General features: G+C 58.1%; 2 protein-coding genes across 2 annotated transcripts in view; one reads left to right on the top strand and one right to left on the bottom strand.

The window, feature by feature from the left end:
- Positions 1–808: 808 nt before the first annotated feature.
- Positions 809–4,090, bottom strand: SOCS3 (suppressor of cytokine signaling 3). The gene is made up of 2 exons (XM_025999863.2): positions 3,820–4,090; positions 809–3,274 (listed from the first exon to the last, which is right to left on the bottom strand). The coding sequence occupies exon 2, from the start codon at positions 3,184–3,186 to the stop codon at positions 2,503–2,505; it is 684 nt and encodes a 227-aa protein (XP_025855648.1). The 5' UTR covers positions 3,187–3,274; positions 3,820–4,090; the 3' UTR covers positions 809–2,502.
- Positions 4,091–16,619: 12,529 nt separating this feature from the next.
- PGS1 (phosphatidylglycerophosphate synthase 1) overlaps positions 16,620–18,385 on the top strand; it is a 36,277-nt gene continuing 34,511 nt past the window's right edge. Inside the window, exon 1 of the mRNA XM_072746505.1 lies at positions 16,620–16,820. Within this exon, the coding sequence (XP_072602606.1) occupies positions 16,684–16,820 (137 nt within the window). The 5' untranslated portion in view covers positions 16,620–16,683. The remainder of the gene's footprint in view (positions 16,821–18,385) is intronic.

The raw sequence follows: 18,385 nt of genomic DNA, 5'->3' as shown, positions 1-18,385 counted from the left end.
GTTGCTTAACCTCCATGAACTGGAGTAGCTGCCCCCTCAGGCGACAAATATTTACTGAGCACAGTTCTAGGCATCAGGAGCGACCAGTGTAAGCCCCCAGCTCCCATGGAGCGAAGTCATATCTAAGAATACGGAGGCGATAACACCTGCCTGCTTCGTAGGGTTGGGGGGGGGGGAGGTTAACCCAGATAGCCTCTAAGTGCCCAGGGGGTGGGAGTGACTAAAGTTAGGCAAATAGATGGGTGCTGTCATTGCGAGGCGGCACGGGGCACGGGGCTGTCCACGGCTCAGGCTGGTCTCCCAGGGATGGAGGGAAGTTGGAGGTGTTGGGAGGCAGTGCCTGTGGGGACCCCCCCTCCCCCCACCTCCCATGAACCCGGCTGTGCTGAGGTCACGGGTCACCGCCAGGACCCCGGAGTCTGGGCTTTCTCGGAACACCTCCTTGCCAAGGAGCGCCTCTAATAGCCTGGAGTCTCTAAAAGCTTTGACCACAGCTCAGCTTACTCCCTGCAAACCCTTTGAAGCGCTTCCTTCGAACTTGCTTTGCATATTCTGGTCAGATCTGAATCAGACTAGCAGGAATTACCCCTCTCGGTACAGTCTAGGTGGCTGCCTTAGCTTGTCAGTGACGTGGTGAAAACGAGCTCGATTCCACGGCGAGGAGCGCCCCGGACGGCAAGGGGGCCGAGCCTGCACCCCCGCGGCACCCCCCCTTCCCCCCTCCCCTCGGACGCGGCGTGGGTGCGGGTGAAAGAGAAAGCAAGAAGGCAGGGAAGGGGCGGGGGTGGGGGGGAAAGGCTCCAGTCGCTTTTCATTAAAAAATAGTGCTCTTTATTATAAATTACTGAAATGTTTCTTTTTTGAATATAAATATAAATATGTGCAAAGTTTGACTTGGATTGGTATTTTGTTGAGTTCTTCAAGCATTTCCTAACAGCCTCGAAGGCCTGGGTGGGGGAGGGGAGAGGACTGGAGGTGGAATCTTTATAAAAGACAGAGTGATTGAGGCAGATTGTAAACATTATTAAAACAAAACAGAACAAAAAAAAACCAACAAAACAAAAACGAAGTAACAGGAAAAAAAAAAAAAACCAAACACCCCAACACACAGCTGCCCCATCCAGCCCAATACCTGATGCAGAAAACTTTGTGTTTGTTTTGTTTTCCCCAAAAAGAACAGTTCCAGGTAATTCCATCGCTGCTACATTCCTGTTAACTTTTCACTGATCAGTGCTATTGCAGAGCGGGAGCAGCTGGGGTGGCAGGGGCCCCAGGCCCTCAATGACTTCCTGCCTGTGCCCTTCCCCCGCCCCCCACCCCCCAGGTGAGGAGGGCCCTGGGACCCGGTGGCCCTGCTCTGCCACCGCGAGGCACCTGTGACTGGCCAACACCGAGGGGCTCGCATTCCTCCAGTGCTCAGGCTGGAAGGGGAGCTTCGGGGGCCCTCCACCTCCGCCCACGCCTCCCCCACGCGGGGTGGCCGGCAGCCTGCCCTCCGAGGAGCCCTTGGCCTCTGCCTGGATTGGCTGAGTGTGTGGCTTCTTGTGTGCCAGTCCCTATCCATGGGACAGGGAGCATTTAAGGCAAATCTCCTAGCCAGACAGTCAGGAGGCATAAAGGAGAATCCCTCAACTTCTCCGTCCAGGATCTGGGGTCAAAGATGGCTCATCTCCTCCATCCTCGCCACCCCACTGCCGCCAGGTGCCCAGAAGGTAGGGCAGGGATGGGGACAAGAACTGACCAGCCCGTCCTTCCCCCTCCAAATGCCACTTCCCCCTTAAAACGGGGGAAGGGCCCTGGGCTGCCAGGCACTGGATGGGACTCTGGGACCTGGGTTTCTGGTGGCTGTCCCAGAGAGGGGGACAGAAGAGCCCCCTTCAGGTCACCCACTGCCCTTAGCCCCCCTCCCAGAGCCAGGGGAGGAGCATGCAGCCGCTCTCCTCACCTGGGAGGGACAGTGGGAGTGGCCATTGCCCTGACCAGCCTGCAGCCCTGAGGCCCCCCCCCCTCCGCCCCCCAGGGACGTCGCCTGCACCTTTTTCCAGGCCAGAGACCTGCTCGGGTTTAAAGCAACCTCTTAAACCAAATCAAAGAGCAAACAAGTTCCGTTGGAAAGTTTGAAGACTCCCCAGCAGTTCTCACTAGTTCAACACTCCTGCAGTGTCCCCCCCGGTTTGGAAATGCAGGGGGAGTTGAGGAAGCCAAGAGGAGAGAATCCACCGCTGTTGTCGCCGCCGTCTCCACCGGGCCAGCTGGCTCCTCCGGAGAAGCTGGAGTGGGGGGCGGGGCGCTCAGGTGGCAACTCCCCCTTCCCTCCAACACATTCCAGGCCCCGCCTGCCCCATTCTGCAGGGGGGGGGAGGGCCGGCGGGAGGGGTCTGTCCACCCCCCTGGCTCACCCAGAGCTGCAGGACTCTCCCGGCTGGATTCTTGTGCTTTGTGCCATGTGCCACGGAGGAGAGGGGACCCAGGCTCCTCGCCCCGACCCCTGCCCTTTGCTCTTTAAAGCGGGGCATCGTACTGGTCCAGGAATTCCCGAATGGGCCCAGGCAGCTGGGTGACTTTCTCGTAGGAGTCCAGGTGGCCGTTGACCGTCTTCCGACAGAGATGCTGGAGCGTGGCCACGTTGGAGGAGAGGGGCCGGCTCAACACCAGAGGGATCTTCTCGCCCCCGGAGTAGATGTAGTAGGCTCTCCTGGGGGGACTCCCCGGGAGCGGCTGGGAAGGCGGCTGCTCCGACACCGACACCTCGGAGGAGGGTTCAGTCGGTGGAGCGGGGAAGGAGGGCGCGCCGGGGGGCGGCATGTAGTGATGCACCAGCTTGAGCACGCAGTCGAAGCGGGGCACGGGCTGCGTGCTCCGGGGGTCGCTCTGCAGCGAGAAGCTGCCCCCCTCGCACTGGATGCGCAGGTTCTTGGTCCCCGACTGGGTCTTGACGCTGAGCGTGAAGAAGTGGCGCTGGTCCGAGCTGTCGCGGATGAGGAAGGTGCCCGCGGGCTCGGCGCTGAGCAGCAGGTTCGCCTCGCCGCCCGTCACGGCGCTCCAGTAGAAGCCGCTCTCCTGCAGCTTGCGCACTGCGTTCACCACCAGCTGGTACTCGCTCTTGGAGCTGAAGGTCTTGAGGCGCAGGCTGGTGTCCAGGGGGCGGCTCATCCCGGCGGCGGGAAACTTGCTGTGGGTGACCATGGCGCACGGAGCCAGCGTGGGTCTGCGCGGCGGCGGCTGCAGCTGCTCGGCGGCCTCCGCACAGCGGCCGCTACCGCATCCCGGGGGGCTGCGGGGAGGAAGGGGCGCGCCGCGTGAGTGCCCGGAGCCCTCCAGCGCGCCCGGCCCGGCCCCCGCCGAGCGGCCGGGGCACCCCCGCCCCCGCCCCCGCCCCCGCGCCCCGCGCCCCGCGCGCGCCCTCCTTCCACCCGGGCACCCCGCCCCCGCCGGGCGGCCCCGCGCAGCCCCCTCCCAGCGCGCGCCGGGGGGACACCGAGCGGGAAAGTCGGGCGCGGGGCCGCGGCGGGGAGCGGCTGGAGGACCCCCGGGGCGCTCGGGGCGCCGCTCAGTCCGGGGGCCCCGGGCGGCGGGGACGCAGCGAGAGGCCCGAGGCACGGGGTGGGGGGAGCGGGGAGGGGACCCGAGGAGCCCGGGGCGCCCGAGGGCCCAGCCCTGGGTCTTCCGGGAACCTGGGATCTCCGGCTTCCATCCGCTCCGGCCCCGACCTCGTCCCCTCCCTGCCGGGAATGACCCGGGAAGGGGAGGGGAAACCGGGAAGAGCTCCCGGGACGCGCCAGCCGCCCCCCGCCCCCGGGCCCCTCCCGTCCCTCCTACCTGGGCCCGACGCGAGGTCTCCGGCCCCGGGGCTGCGCCTCCTCCTCCGGGGCCCGAGGCTGCGCCCAGACGTCGGCGGCCGGGAAGTCCACAAAGGGCCTCGCGCGCGCGTCCCTCGGGCCTCGCCGGGGCGCCCGCCCTGCCCCCTGCGCGCCCCCGGGCCGGCCGGCGGGGACGAGGCGAGGGGCCGCGGCGGGAGCTGGGCGGGAGCTGGGCGGGCGCGGGCCGGAGCGGCGGCGGCGGCGGCGGCGGGGGCGGCGGGAGCGCAGTCGGAGCCGCCGCCGAGGCCGCGCGCGCGGGTATATACGCGGCCGCCGCGCCCCGCCCCCCGATTCCTGGAACTGCGCGCCCGGCCTTCTTGTAATGTTTAGTCACTACTCGCAGCGATGAAAGGCGGCGCGGAGCGCGGAGGAGGGGCCGCGGGCGCCGGGGGCGGGCCGCGAGCGGGGCCGGCACCGGCCGGGACGCGCGCGCAGACAAAGCGCGGCGCGAGGCGGCCCCGGCGGCCGGCGGGCGCGGCGCCAGCCCCGGCGGCGCGTTCCTGGCAGCGGCCCCTCCCCCGCGCTCCGCCCCCAACTTCTCATTCACACTTTCCCCCTCCCTTCTAAGAAGGCCGCTTTCTGGCAGAGGCGGGGGCCGCTCCGGGCGCGCGCGGGCAGTTCCAGGAGGCCCGCTCCGGGGCGGGACAGGCTCCCGGCTCCCCTTCCCTTCGCAGGCCGCGCGGGGACACCCCCCCCCCCGCCGCCCCCACTCGGGCCGCCCGAGGCCCCGATCGCGAGGGAAGCGGGGACGCCCCGGAGCCGGGCGGCGACACGGGGGCCTGGGAGCTGGGAGCTGGATGCTGGATGCTGGGGCGCTGGGTCCCAGCCTTGGAGGGGGCGCAGCCTGCGTGGCAGCGGTCCGGCCCCAGCCCCTCGGACCCCAGTGCCGCCCCGCGCCGCCGGGAAGCCCGAAGCGGACCAAGACCCGCGCTCGCAGCTCCGCGTGTCCAGGCCTCCGCGGGGCGCGGGACCGGCCCCCCGGGGCGAGCGACGGCCCCACCCCGCGCCCCGCGTCCGCTAGAGGGCGCCCCGGGGTCCTGTAGCCCGAGCGGAGCTCCCAGCGGCTCCTCCCCAAGCCCCGCAATGGAAACGCGGGTGGGTGGTGGGAGTGCGGGTGGGGGGACCTTCCCGCGGGACCCAGGACCGTTCTCATCGCGGTTGGAATTAGACCTGGGCACTCAAGGCCAGCAGCGGAGGAGTTCCGGGAAACCCAATGCAGGAGTTCAGCCCACTTGCAGATGGGCCCTGCACCACCAAGAACGGGTCCAGCCTCCCTCACCTCCGAGGGTCGGGGTCTGGTCTGTCCCCCACCCCTGGGGGCGGGGGCGGGGGGTGAGGAGGTGTGTGAGTGTGTGATGAATGATGGATTTGCTCTTGGTCACGCTGGCTTGGATGTGAGCGCCTTGGGCTCACCAGGACCAGCTGTCATGAAGGTTGTGGGGAAGTTTTGCAATCTGTCCCCAGATGGGCAGACACCTGAGGACCCGTTTAAATTCCACTTAAGTCATCACCCTTTGGGACCCAGGGGCTGTGGGATTTGGGGCATGCCCTCTTCCCAAATGTCACCCTACTGAAGACAATGAGCCGGAAAGGAAGGGAGAGACTCGGACAGCAGGCATCCTGGGAGTCCAGCCCACGCAGGCCTGGCTCCCAAGTGGACAGGCACTTGACTGCCTTTGCCACTAATTGTGCTGTCACCTCTCTCCCTCATGGATGCCGGGACTACGTGAGATTTGGGCAGGACACCCGGCCTCTCTGGGATTCCGTTTGCCATGTGTAAAATCATAACAGTAGCCTCTTCCCATGGGAGAGCTGAGGTCACAGAACACGAAGCGCTTCTGCACATCCAAGCATGCTAGAAATGGGAGTGATTCCGACTCGTTCTTCCTCAGCTTCTCCTAGGAGACGGTAGTAAGGAGGAGGTCTTCATTTCTAGTTGCTTCCGCAGAGGGGGAAATGGGTTTATTCAACACGTTTCGCAAATACTGGGCTCTGCGTACCAGGCATTAGGCTGGGTGTTGAAATCTCACCATGAATAAGACCAGATCTTTGCCCTCAAGATGCTTGTGGGCTAATGAAATGGATCCTCCTCCTCTCGAATGAGGAGTTGGTTCTCTCCCTCAGCCAGGAAAAGGACACGTGGAGGCTGCACCATGACCGTACACTTCTGTGCTGAGCCTCTGAAGGACAAGGAAGACTCACAGGGAACAGCCCTCGGGTTAATGGATGAGAAAGTGCTTTGTAAATTATAATGCTCTGACACAAGTCAGGTTCATTCATCCAGTCCACAAACCTTCATTGAGCGCCTGCTTTTGCCAGGCACGGAGCGAAGTGCTGGGAAGACAGAAGTGCTGGGTGAATCCTGCAGGGAGACAGGCGAGGCGAGAGGCAAGCCCCCCGCCGCCCCCCCCCCCCCAGTGAGGAGGGGCTGGAGAAACGGGGTGATCCTGATGACCACCCTAGGACACTGTGGGAGCTGGCTTGGGGGTGTGTGTGTGGGTGTTAAAGGTGGGAGGAGATGAGGAGGAGGAACAGCCTTGGAACTCTGGCAAATTCCTAGTCGGAGAAACTCCTACCTGGGAGACAATCGCATGGTCCCCAAACTAGCCTGGGGCTGCAGAGGACCTGCAGCAAAGGTGGTTTGTCTGCCTGTCTGCCCGGAGTGTGCCCCAGAGTAGGGGGGGGTGGGGGTGGGGGCAGCATCAGCCCGAGTGTTCCTCCGCCCTGAAAGGGGCTGTCTGGGCTGGAGAAAGCCAGGCTTGCGGGGGCAGGGCTGGGGCTTCCTCGCCCACTGACTGGAGACTGAACTGCTGTCTAGGCTCCACCAGCCAGTAGCCCCGGCTGTGCCTCAGTTTCCTTATTTGTTAAATGGGCTGATAATAATAGTACCTAGCCCATCTGGTTGTTGTAAGGACTAAGTGAGCTAATGCATGCAAATGCTTAGGATGGTACCTTGAACACACTCGATGCTCGGTGCACGCTGGCTACAATTCTTTTGAAAGCATCGAGGTGTCTGGAGAGAGGAGGCATCGCAGCCGGGGCCACGAGGGCGTGGGTGTGGCCAGGAACGCTTTCTGGGTTGGAGCACGGGTGCCTCCTACGTAAGATGCATTCCACGGAGCTGCTTGTCTTCAAGCAGTTCAGCCAACTACCAAGTTTCCCTTTGGCTTTCGAGTATCTCCAGGTTTCCAGTGCCTTTGGGTTGATCCAAACTTCTCAGCGAGCGTGTGTCGGAGGCTCTGTGTTCCTCACAGCCTCATCAGTGGCCACCACCCCACTGACCCCAGGCCGTCTCCAGAGCATTCCCCAGGCCTGGGTCTTTGCATGTTCCCTTCCTTCCGGGTGCAACTGCCTTCCACACCTTGGCTGGTTTATACTTGGCCTTTAAGACTTGGCAGAGGCTCGGTCTAAACTTCTAGGGGAGCACTTTCCACGTTGACCAACATGTCCTGACTGCCTGTCTGGTGAGAACCTTGAGGAAACAGACTGTGTTTGCTGCTTTTTTTTTTTTTTTTTTTCAAAACTGGTACGTAGAAAGTGCTCAATGAATTTTTTTTTTTTTTTTTACAGATTTGTTTATTTATTATTTGGAGTGGAGAGAGGCAGAGCAAGAGGGAGAGTCTCAAGCAGACTCCCTGCTGAGCATGGAGCCCATGAGATCATGACCTGAACCAAAACCAAGAGTCCGTCCCTTAACCGACTGAGCCACCCAGGTGCCGCTCAATGAATCTTTAAATAAGAGATTGTTTTGACTTCTGTTTTCCATTATTTTTAGATCCCACTGACTGCTTATTTCTAGAGTAGATTTTCGTTTCTGCCTGCAGGACCCCGGGGGCATCTGTAGATGGAATAGAGGGTGTGGAAGCCCCATATGCCTTTGGTGCAGATTATTAAGCCTGCTAATCCGGAGATAGATGGAGCTAGGACTCAACTTTACTGGAAAAGTGGGAAAGGAGGCACTGGGCCAATACAGGGCACACCCCGGGGGGGGCCCCTCTTCCAGGCAAGAGAGATGCCCAAAGCCAAGCAGACCTAGGGCGTTGCCGCTCTCACCCTCCCCGCCTCCTGGGGGCTCTGGGGAGAAAAGCCCATCTGGGTCTGGCCCCTCTGCCCCACCCGCTATCTTCCTGGCTATGGGATTTAGGAGACTCCAGCTTTCTAATCTCTCCCTCTGCAGAATTTCTATGAAGTCAGATCCCATTTCCAGGCAAAGGTGCTTGGTCATAAAGATAATACAGATTCATTCATGAGAGAGGGGAAGTACACAGTGGTTTCAGCTGCCTGTGGGGCTCCACTTACTCATGCTGAGTGACAGATGATGAGCTCTTCCCCAAACCTCCTAGATGGGAACCCTGGCGCCTGTGGGGTGGTCATGGGAAGCTATGGCCTGGCCTGGTGAACACAAGGTCCCAAACTCACATAGATGCTCTTCTTGTCTCCTGGCCAGCCTGGGGGCGGGCTGTAAGGTTGCCATTGTTCAGAGGCCTCATTTGCACCCAGATGGGTTAGGAGACTGGCCTCAGACCACAGAGTTGCTCAATACCAGGCCCTCGGCCTCTCTCTGTCTTTAAGACTGGTGGGCTTCCTATGGCACAAGAAGGCAGCCTAGGTTTGCCTGGCCCGTGGTTTTGTCTTGCTTATTCCACGTTGATTGAGCTCCTACTACTTGCCGGTTGGTTGACCAGACCTGGGGATACGGTGGTGGGAGAAAGAATCTGGTTCCTTCCCTCTGCAGCTTCTAGTCTAGTGCTAGGAGGCAGTGAGGCCTCTCCTCTCTTGCCCCGCCCCCCCCTTCCATTTTTTTCACCTAATTTGAAGAGGATGCAGGGGGCCTGTGTCTCAGCAGACCTCTCGGAAGCTGAGTCCCCTGCTGCCCCAGTGTGGCTCCTCCGGGGCCTGGCTTCACTGGGCTATCCATCTTATTCCCTCCCCGAGGAGGCCCCGTCCATGTGTGGGAGGCCTTGCTGGCCGCAGGGCTGTGGCAGACAAGACCTACCAGGGCTGGGGGAAAGGTGGGAGGGATCTCACCACAGGTGGACCCTGATCTCTCCTCGCTGCTTTTGACAATCCCCAAAGGCGGGCCAGGGAAGCCAGGACAATGGCTTGTGGCATTTGCTCCTGCTGGGAGGGGCCATGAAGCTAATGAAAAGGTTTGTGGCTCTGAAGTCTGCAGCAGTGGAGGAGTTCTTTCAAGCCTGACATTCCAGGCCCAGCTGGCCTCTGGCATTTCCCAGAAAAAGTGCCGAGGGAGGGGAAGGAAAACACTTCACCAACCCACCCACCCACTCACCCACCCTGCCTTTTCAGATTCCTTGTTCCCTCTGGGGCTTGGGCTGGGCCAGAGCTCCAACCCCTGCCCTCGGGGGGGGGGCCCATTCTTCCACCCACAGAGGGGCGGTGGGAGGGTGGTGGGGGAGTGGGGGAGACTTTAGGAGGGCTCAGAGGGTGTGAAGTGTGTGGGGCTCATCTTGGGGGGAGGGAAGTTTCTTCCCACTGCTCCACGAGGAATCCACATCTGTTCCAAGTTCTGGGTTGGGGGTAGAGAATGGGGCAGTTAACTTCCAGCCAACTGTCTCTCCTGACCCCAAACCAACAAACCCTGCTCTGTCCGGGACTGGGATGGGAATAGTCTCCATTCGCCCTGAAGCAGCTGCTGTGCCCGCGCCCGCACTCAGGAACAGACACCAGGGCAGCGGGCAGTTCTGGGAAGAGGCCGTGGTGAACCATCTATCTAGGCTGCAATGCAAGTGAGGCCTGGCCCAGCGCCCAGAGCTAAAGTGGCAGTGCCCAGGAGAAGGAGAGCCTGGCAAGGGGGATGAGGAGTGAGGCTGGCTCCCCGGAGCTGTTGCCCTGGGCCCCGGATACCCGAGGGCTGCTGGAGGACAACTGGGTGCAAGAGCTTGCCTATGGTAAACCAGATGGTTGGTCCCTGGAGCCAGGCAGCTGGGAGCCCCTGACCCATGGGGTTCTTGGGTCAGGTGTTGCTCACCTTCCTGTGTGTGTGTGTGTGTGTAGCATCTGCACTGATCCCCTCCCCCCACAGCCTACAGTAAGCTTCCTGCAGGTGGTGAGATCTCCATGGGGACCTCCTGAATGCCCCATTCGGGGGTGTGACACCATTGGGAAGGTCCTTGGCTCCTCTACATTGTGAAGCACACACTGGCATGCACTTTGTCAGGCACTGATTCTTGGGCAAGTTCAAAGGGGAAACATGCACCCTCTCTCTGGCTCCCAAGGTCTGGAACCAGCCACAGTGGCAAGGGGTGTATAAGAAGTTGTGAGAGGCAAAAAAAAAAAAAAAAAAAAAAAAAAAAAAGAAGAAGAAGAAGAAGAAGGAGTGAGAGGGAGTAGGAGTTGGGGTCTCTATCAGGGACAGAGGTGAGGTCCTAAACGTGACATGGAGGTGGGTCTCCCATGTCCTGCCTTCCCACTTCTCTGTTCATGCTGCACTCATCTGGCCTCACAGTGTGTAGTTCAGACATGTACTGTCTCCTCCCCAGAATTCCATAAGCCCCCTACATTTGCAAACAAAATGCTAGTGGCAGTCCAGATTTCTGGAGCTGGTGAACCTACCCCGAGTCACTTCTCGCTCTTGCAAGACTTATTTTACAAAACCACACACTCATTCATTCATACATTCATTCCTTTTTTTTTTTTTTTTTAATCTACGATAGTCACACACAGAGAGAGAGAGAGGCAGAGACACAGGCAGAGGGAGAAGCAGGCTCCATGCACCGGGAGCCCGACGTGGGATTCGATCCCGGGTCTCCAGGATCGCGCCCTGGGCCAAAGGCAGGCGCCAAACCGCTGTGCCACCCAGGGATCCCATACATTCATTCCTTTAAGAGATAATGATCGAGAACCTACTATGTGTCAGAAATTGAGCAGGGTACCTAGAATGTATCGGTTTGGGTCCTCACGAAGCTCAGATTCTTTCCAGAAGGACAAGATTCTCCCACAATTGATGTCATGATTGATTAATTTTGACTGCACTAAGTACTATAAAGGAAAAGTCTTGGGGGGGTGTGTGTGTCTCTGTGTGAGCATATTACGGGGAGACTGAATCTATTGGGGGGACGGCTGAGGGGAATCCCTGAGGATGTGACACATGCAGGCTGATGGGAAGCTGAGGTCTGAAGGGGGTCACCTGACCTCCCAAAGTTTCCCAGCTTGTAGGTGCCAGGAGCAAGCAGAGCCTGGGACCAGCACACCACCAGTGCCAGGGTGTCCGCGCTCTGCCGCCGAGCATCTTCTCTGCTCCCTCCTGCCCCTCTCTCCCACCTACTAAAGGCCTTAGCTCCCTGCTTCCAGGCTCCACCTGAAGCAGCTACAAGCTGACAAGGTGAGAACATCACACTCCCTTCAACCCCTGAGAGATAGGTCAGGTACGTTCTCTGATTTTTGGAACTTTGAAACTTAAAATGCATTTTATGAAGAGGCAATACAATCAACAGGTACAAACAGATGGACTGTGATCTACTTGTCTTCCCAGGGCGCCTGGGACCTTTTCAAATAGACCAATAGACACGTGGGAAGTGGTGAAGTATACGCTGAACACGACCTACAGGTACAATGGTTGGATTGCATGGAATTAAAAAAATAATTTTTTTCAAATCAGAAATTTCACGTTCCTCTACATTTCACGTTCACGTCTGAATTTGGGACTTTCTTTGGAAAACTAGATGACCTGGCATCATTGGGACTACATCCCGGAGGGTCTCCACTGGCCATTTACGTGGGACGAGGCCTCTCCGGCTCAACACAGGGCCACCCCCAGGACTGGCCTCCCCTCCCTGCCAGGAGCCCCAGGCATGGAGGCAGCAACCTCACCTGGCCTCTGTCTGCCCACCTCCTCCCTCTAGGCTAAAGGGCGAAAAGGGTGATTGGCGTCAGGGGATTTACTTTGAGTCTTTTTCCTAAATTCCAAACACTGGAAATAAATCACACCCCGTCCTGGGAGTCCCACCTGCTTGGGCCTGGTCTGATTTGGCCTCAACTCATCAAGCAAGACCTATCCCGAGAGGGCTTTGCATGCAAGGCCCAGGGCACACTTAACCTCTTGTTTCAATTCGCCCTGGGGGTCAGGCAGGGAGAAGCAGGGCGCGGCAATGGCAGGGTGGGCTTCCTCCAGGGAGCCCCCAGCAGCTCTCCCAGGCCGGACCCAGGGAGCCCGGGATTCCCTGGGACAGAACTGGCCATGGGCCTCAGTGTTTCCCGCCTCGCAGGACTGCTGCATCAGGAGGAGGCATGCAGCTCCTCGCTGGGGTGGCGCTGGCTGCCTGCCACGCCACAAGAGGCTGAGATTCCCCTGAAACTGAGAGCTACATTTATCCCTCACCAGCGACAGAGAAACAAACCAGCATGCTCTGCCCAGGAGGCATTTCCAGAAATTTGGGCCCTGGCTTCTTGTTGATGGATTGCCAGATTATCCCTGGCCTCTTCGCGGCAGGGAGGCATGGAGCACCATTGAGCAATAGGTGTTTTGTTTTGCAGATGACAAGATTTTCGACACTGAGAAGTTTAAATGATAAATTTGAGAACCTTGACCAGCTCCCCACCCCTACCCTAGAGGTGGCTGTTTTGAGCTTCAGAGTTTGGCAAATTTGTTTTCCACAACCTTCAGCTTCTCTGGGCCTCCCCGCAGCCCCAGCCCCCTCAGGTCCCTGGTGCAAGAAGACGGGCCACGCAGGCCTGGCAGGGCTCCTGCCTGGTACCCGGCTATGGCCATGGGAAAAGGTATCATCTGAATGTCTTTTGTTGGCAAATCATGGCACACAGGCTGACAGACTGTTTGTAAATAAAATTTCATTGGAAATACAGCTGTGCTCATTGGCATTGATTGTGGCTGCTTTTGTACCAGATTGGGTAGTTGTCACCGAGGCCACCTGGCTCCCAAAGTGTCAAGTGTTTACTAGTGGATCCCTTGAAGGAAATGTTTGCCAGCCCCTGCTCTGGGGGAACAGCACCTGCCGTATGCCAGGGAGGGTTGGGGTTAGGTCTTAGTTTGGAAGGAAAGGGCATCGAGAACGAGGAAAGATCAGAGTAACAGCTAAGTCAGGAGAATGTATCTCAGGGAAACGAAGGCAGGAAAAGTGCTGGTGGCCTGAAGGCAGATGGCAGGCTCAGGTAAACCAGCCCCCAAAGGTAGGCCTGGGCGGCCAGGTTAGCAAACTGATCTGTGGCAGCAGGTCAATAAGTTCCCAGGAGGGCAAGTCACTGTTTCTCCCACCACCGTCGGTGGAAAAGCACAGACTCACAGCCAGGAAGCTCCTGAGCTCGCCTCCTCCAGCCACATGGGCCTTCATTAAACTGGAGTGAGCAGAGCCAGCTTCTGCTGGCGGGGCGTCCTGCTTAGGGTGCTCAGAGCACACAGGGCGCTGTGGGCTCCCATTCTGGGGCATGGGGAACAGGGAGAGGGGAGATGGGCAACAAGGGTGAAGGGGAATGGGAGGTCCAGGCTTCCAGCTATGAGAGGTCAGTCCTGGGGGTGGAAGGAATCACGGGGCGCAGAGCGGATGGTATTGTAATAGTGTGGTATGGTGCCGGGTGGTAGCTCACTTGTGGGGAGAGGCTGAATCACTGTGTTGTACACCTGACACGAATGGAGCATTGTGTGTCAACTGTACTTCAGTAAACACACACACAAAAAACAATAAACCAGTAAATAAGATTAGATCACAGTGGGATCCCTGGGTGGCGCAGCGGTTTAGCACCTGCCTTTGGCCCAGGGCGCGATCCTGGAGACCCGGGATCGAATCCCACATTGGGCTCCCGGTGCATGGAGCCTGCTTCTCCCTCTGCCTATGTCTCTGCCCCTCTCTCTCTCTCTCTCTCTCTCTGTGACTATCGTAAATAAATTAAAAAAAAAAAAAGATTAGATCACAGTATGTGATAGGCAGGATAAATGGGGCTGGGACGTGTTTCTAGGGGAAGCATGGTGCTCAGAAGGATGAGAGGAGCTGGGGGATATGCTGTGAGCCAATGGAACAACTAAGCAAAGATCCTCAGGTGGCTGCACACGTGTGTGTGTGTGTCTGTGTGTGTGTGTCTGTGTGTATTTGGGGGAGGGGGGATCGAGAAAAGGCCAGCTGGTAAGGCTGGGTAGTGACCAAGTAGAGGAACGGAGGCAAAGGCAGGCGGGGGCCCCAAGGCTGGCTTCATCCTGTCCTGGTACATAAGCCACTTATTCAGGAACCAAAGTGGGCTCCTCAGAAGGAGAGGGAGGGTCATTGCTGGAGGGAGAAGATGGGCCGGCTTGCCTCCCCCTCCTTGAATTTGCTAACAGCCCCGGGGCTGAGAGAGACCCTTGCACACAAAGTAAGCTCAGGGAAGACAGGCCTTCCGTGCGGGCATTGACATGATTTTCGGTTCGGGTGTGAATCACAGACAGTGAGGCCCAGGCCCTTGGCTCAGGATTTCCTGGTGTTTCCTGCCCCGGAGAGCGGCTTTGCTATCAGGGGCAGCAGCCCACCACTCCCTGACGTCAACTCTCCTTCCAATGAATGCGTTTCCTTTTCCTTTTGGGAAGACCTGATATCTGTCATCCGTCCCATCAACTCTGCCATTCTAACCCTGGCACCTCCTGTTCAGGAAGGAGCCAGTGAGATTAACCAGAAGGCAGTGGTTGAGGGCAGGAGGGTGAAGGGGGCCTCAGCGGATGGGCTCTCCAGCCACCAGGGGTCTCAGCCGATGACCTGCTCCAAAGGTCATCAAGGTGTGAGTGGAGGGCCCAGTAGCAGTCCCTAGACCACTGGCCCTCCAAGCAGCTTGGAGCACTCCCACACCTCTCTGGGCCACCTGTGTCACCTGAGAATGTCATCTCCTCTACTTTTTCTCACGAATCAGCCCAGATGAGATCTCCTGGTAGATGGGGGGATGCCTGGGTGGCTCAGTGGTTTAGCGCCGCCTGCCTTTGCCCCAGGGAGCGATCCCGGAGTCCTGGGATCGAGTCCCATTTGGGGCTTCTTGCATGGAGCCTGCTTCTCCCTCTGCCTGTGTCTCTGTCTCTGTGTCTCTCTCTGTGTGTCTCTCATGAATAAATAAATAAATAATATATTTTTTAATAAATAAAATCTTAAAAAAAAAAGGGAGAGAGATCTCCTGGTAGAAAGTGTTTATGTTGTCATCGTGTAAATGTAACCATTAGGAAGATTGCTCAATTTCTGAAAACCATTATTCAAAAAATTTTGCAACTTCTAAACGTGTGTGTCCTAGGATAAAGCCGTGGTTGCCTCATTCTGGTTGTAGTTTCAAAGCAGCCATGAAGTGTGTGGCTTCAGAAGTGCCTGGGTCATTGCCTGCTGTTTATACGTAATGTAAATACTTATGAGTTTAACTTACCATGCTGTAATATCACTGTGTGTTAGTACAATTTATTTCAGATCGGAAATTTCCAATGGGACGATACTGTGGTTGTTTGTCTCAATTAATACCTCACCCGACAAAGCACAGCCTATGAAAAGAAGCTGTTAGCTCTTTTCAGGATGGGTAGGATGCTCCTGTGGCGGCCACGGAGCATCATGGTGAAGGCATTCAACAACTTGACTCTGCAACCACCCGGTGTCCCAGGCGCTGCGCAAAACTGGAAACATGCAATGCATGGTCTCATTCTAGTTACTGGAAATTAGGAAATTTGATGATTCACCACTTCTAACTCGGGAAGGGTTGAATCAAATTCCACCTTGTGTTTGTAAAGCTATTTAATCGTGAAGGAAAAATTAAAACAATCTGAAATGCCCGTTGCTTGTAAACAACTTGGGAATTCTTGGATAGCGCCGAATAACCAACGTTAGCATTTTGGCGTATTTACATTTGGTGTATTCATTTCTTTTTTTTTTTTTTAATTTTTTTATTTATTTATGATAGTCACAGAGAGAGAGAGAGAGGCAGAGACACAGGCGGAGGGAGAAGCAGGCTCCATGCACCGGGAGCCCGACGTGGGATTCGATCCCGGGTCTCCAGGATCGCGCCCTGGGCCAAAGGCAGGCGCCAAACCGCTGCGCCACCCAGGGATCCCCTGGTGTATTCATTTCTGTCTTTACACAATACTCCCTCCAATTTCTCATTTTCCCTTTGAGATAAGCTCTATGCTACTCAGTAGGAAATTTGGATTTTACACTTCATGTCTTTAAACGTCCTTCTGGGAGGTGATTCTTTATGGGTAAGAATGGGTATCTTATGGGGGTCTCCCCCCCCCCCAAAAAAAGTGATGCACATTATTTATTTCACCAACTCCCGCCCTGTCCATTGCTTCCACATTGCTGATATGGCCAAGGATGCTGTGATGAACACTTTTGCAGGGAGCATGTAACTGACTTCCTGGGGTTAGCTGGGTGGGCACGCAACGCGGAATGCCCTGCATCCAGGGTGTCCACACCCTCGAACCCTCACAACCCCCTCCTGGGACAATCAGGTAGGATGTGCCGATCGCCCACCGCTCTCCGGGTTCCCAAGTCCCCGTCCGTGTGGGTCCGCGGAGGAACCCACGTTTCGGATCAGAGCCCTCTCTCTCCCAGCTCTCCGCCTCTCAGGCCCCGTGCACCGCCTTCCTCCCGAAGGCCAGCTGCGGGAGGCGCAGCTCGGGCCCCGTGCACCTGCCCGGGAGCTTGGGCGCCGGGAGGTCCTCCCGGGCCAGCAAGGCGAGGGGCTGGGGGCGTGGCCGAGGCGCTGGGGGCGGGGCAGTGGGCGTGGCCGAGGGCGGGGCGGGGCTCAGCCCGCTGCGCCTGCGCCCCGCGCGCCTCCCGCACACCTGTCCGTGTCCGCGAGCGCCGCTGTCAATAAAGTTCTTGCGCGCCGGAAGCGGAAGCGGAAGCGCCGAGTCTCCATGGCGGCGGCGGCGGCAGCGGGGCCGGTGCTCTGGAGGCGGCTGCTGGGCCTGCTGCCCGGCCGCCCCGGCCTGGCCGCGCTCCTGGGGCGCCTGTCCGACCGCCTGGGCAGGAACCGGGACCGCCGGCGCAGGAGGTGAGGGGAGGCCGGGCCGGCCGGGGCGGGGGCGGGAGCGGGGGCGCGGCCCTGCCTCCCCTGCGCGCCGGGAGAGCGCTCACGCGGGGGGTGGGGTGGGGGCGGGGCGGGCGCCCCGGGGCCCCTGGCGGCGGGCGTTGGAGGGTGTTTTGCTCGCGCGGCCCTGGCTGCGGGGTGGATGAGCCCGGCCCGCATCGGGCGCGTGCAGCGCTTCGCACTCCCTGCCCGAGAGGGCTGTGAAGCAACCCCGAGTCCGGGGCTCCCGGGCCGGGCCGGGCCGGGGCGGGGGGTGGGGGCGGGGGTGGGGAGAGGAACCACTCGGAACCCTCTTCACGCTCTTCAAAGGGCCGGCGTACTGGAAAAGCACTGAAGTGACTTCTGTAAGTGGCGGAGGCGGCTTTGAAGCCGTTTGTCCAGGCAGTGGTCTTTCAAAGTCAACATTTGCCAAGAGCACGCTGACCTAAGAGGCCTGCTGTTATTGCTGATGTTACAGGAAAAGAGGAAAAGGGCAAAAAAAAAAAAAAAAAAAAAAAGATTTCTTGTGTGCAAATGGTTTTCTTATCAGACTCAAGCCTTACACTTGACTCCTGAAAAGATTAAAAAAAAAACACACACACGCACACGCAGATCTTAGATGCGCATCCTTTAGAAGAGGTTGCCTTAGCTTAGGTTTTGATCTGTGCTGGCTTGAGTGAGATGGGACATCGTGGCTTTCGCGCACGGATCTGCTTATGGGAAGGAACGTGCTTCGTCCTGGGTTGTAGTGGATGACGTTCAGCAGAAATCCGAGTCCGGTTCCTTCAGGGTGGCTTGTAGGTTGGCTTTTAGGTGATCGCATCAGTCCGGAGGCCTTCAGAAGCCTGCTGAATGGTCAGGATGGCTTGGAGTCGCACCGACGGCGCAGCCCGGCGGGGGCGGGGCCTGGAGGAGGCGGCCTCTGCGTTTTCTGGAGTTGGTGCTTAGCCAAGACCGGGGCCATTGCAGCGGGTGGTGAAATCAGATGACTTCTACGTCTTGGCATCAGACCTCTGGGAAGTTTGGTTTAAGGTTTCAAGAAATGTTCCCTCCTCCAAGACGAGGCGTTCAAGGCATTTTGTCGTCTCCCCGGTTAAAAACTATATGGAGGACATTTTCCTGTTTAAACCAGACACATGTTTAGACAATACAAAAAAACACTTTATGGTTCATTGTTGGCTACTGTTGGAATGGACTACTAAGGGGCGTTGGGGCAATCTCCACACCTTCTTTTGAAAAAGACATTTGAGTGTCTTTTCGGGGAGCAGGGGGTGGTCTAGACCGACTTCTTTCCCCAAGTCCTTTTTGGAAATGGGTGCAGTCGGTGTGGCACCATGTTTCTTTTTGAAGAAGCCGGGAGAGTGCCCGAGAAAGAGAGAGTTGTACCTCTGGGTCAGCAATTAAATCAGAAACGCACTGAAAGAAACACAGGTTTTGTGTTTTAAAGAAATGAGTGTTTTATAGTCCTTAGAATGTTCTGCTAGGACTGAGGATGAGCGCTTTGACCAGTGCTGTTACAACACCGTAGCTTCTGAGCTTCTTTACTTTTC

The sequence above is a fragment of the Vulpes vulpes genome, chromosome 2, assembly GCF_048418805.1.
Source record: "Vulpes vulpes isolate BD-2025 chromosome 2, VulVul3, whole genome shotgun sequence".
Lineage (NCBI taxonomy): Eukaryota > Metazoa > Chordata > Mammalia > Carnivora > Canidae > Vulpes > Vulpes vulpes.
The sequence above is the reverse complement of the archived record's forward strand: the minus strand, read 5'-3'. Positions and strand labels throughout refer to the sequence as shown.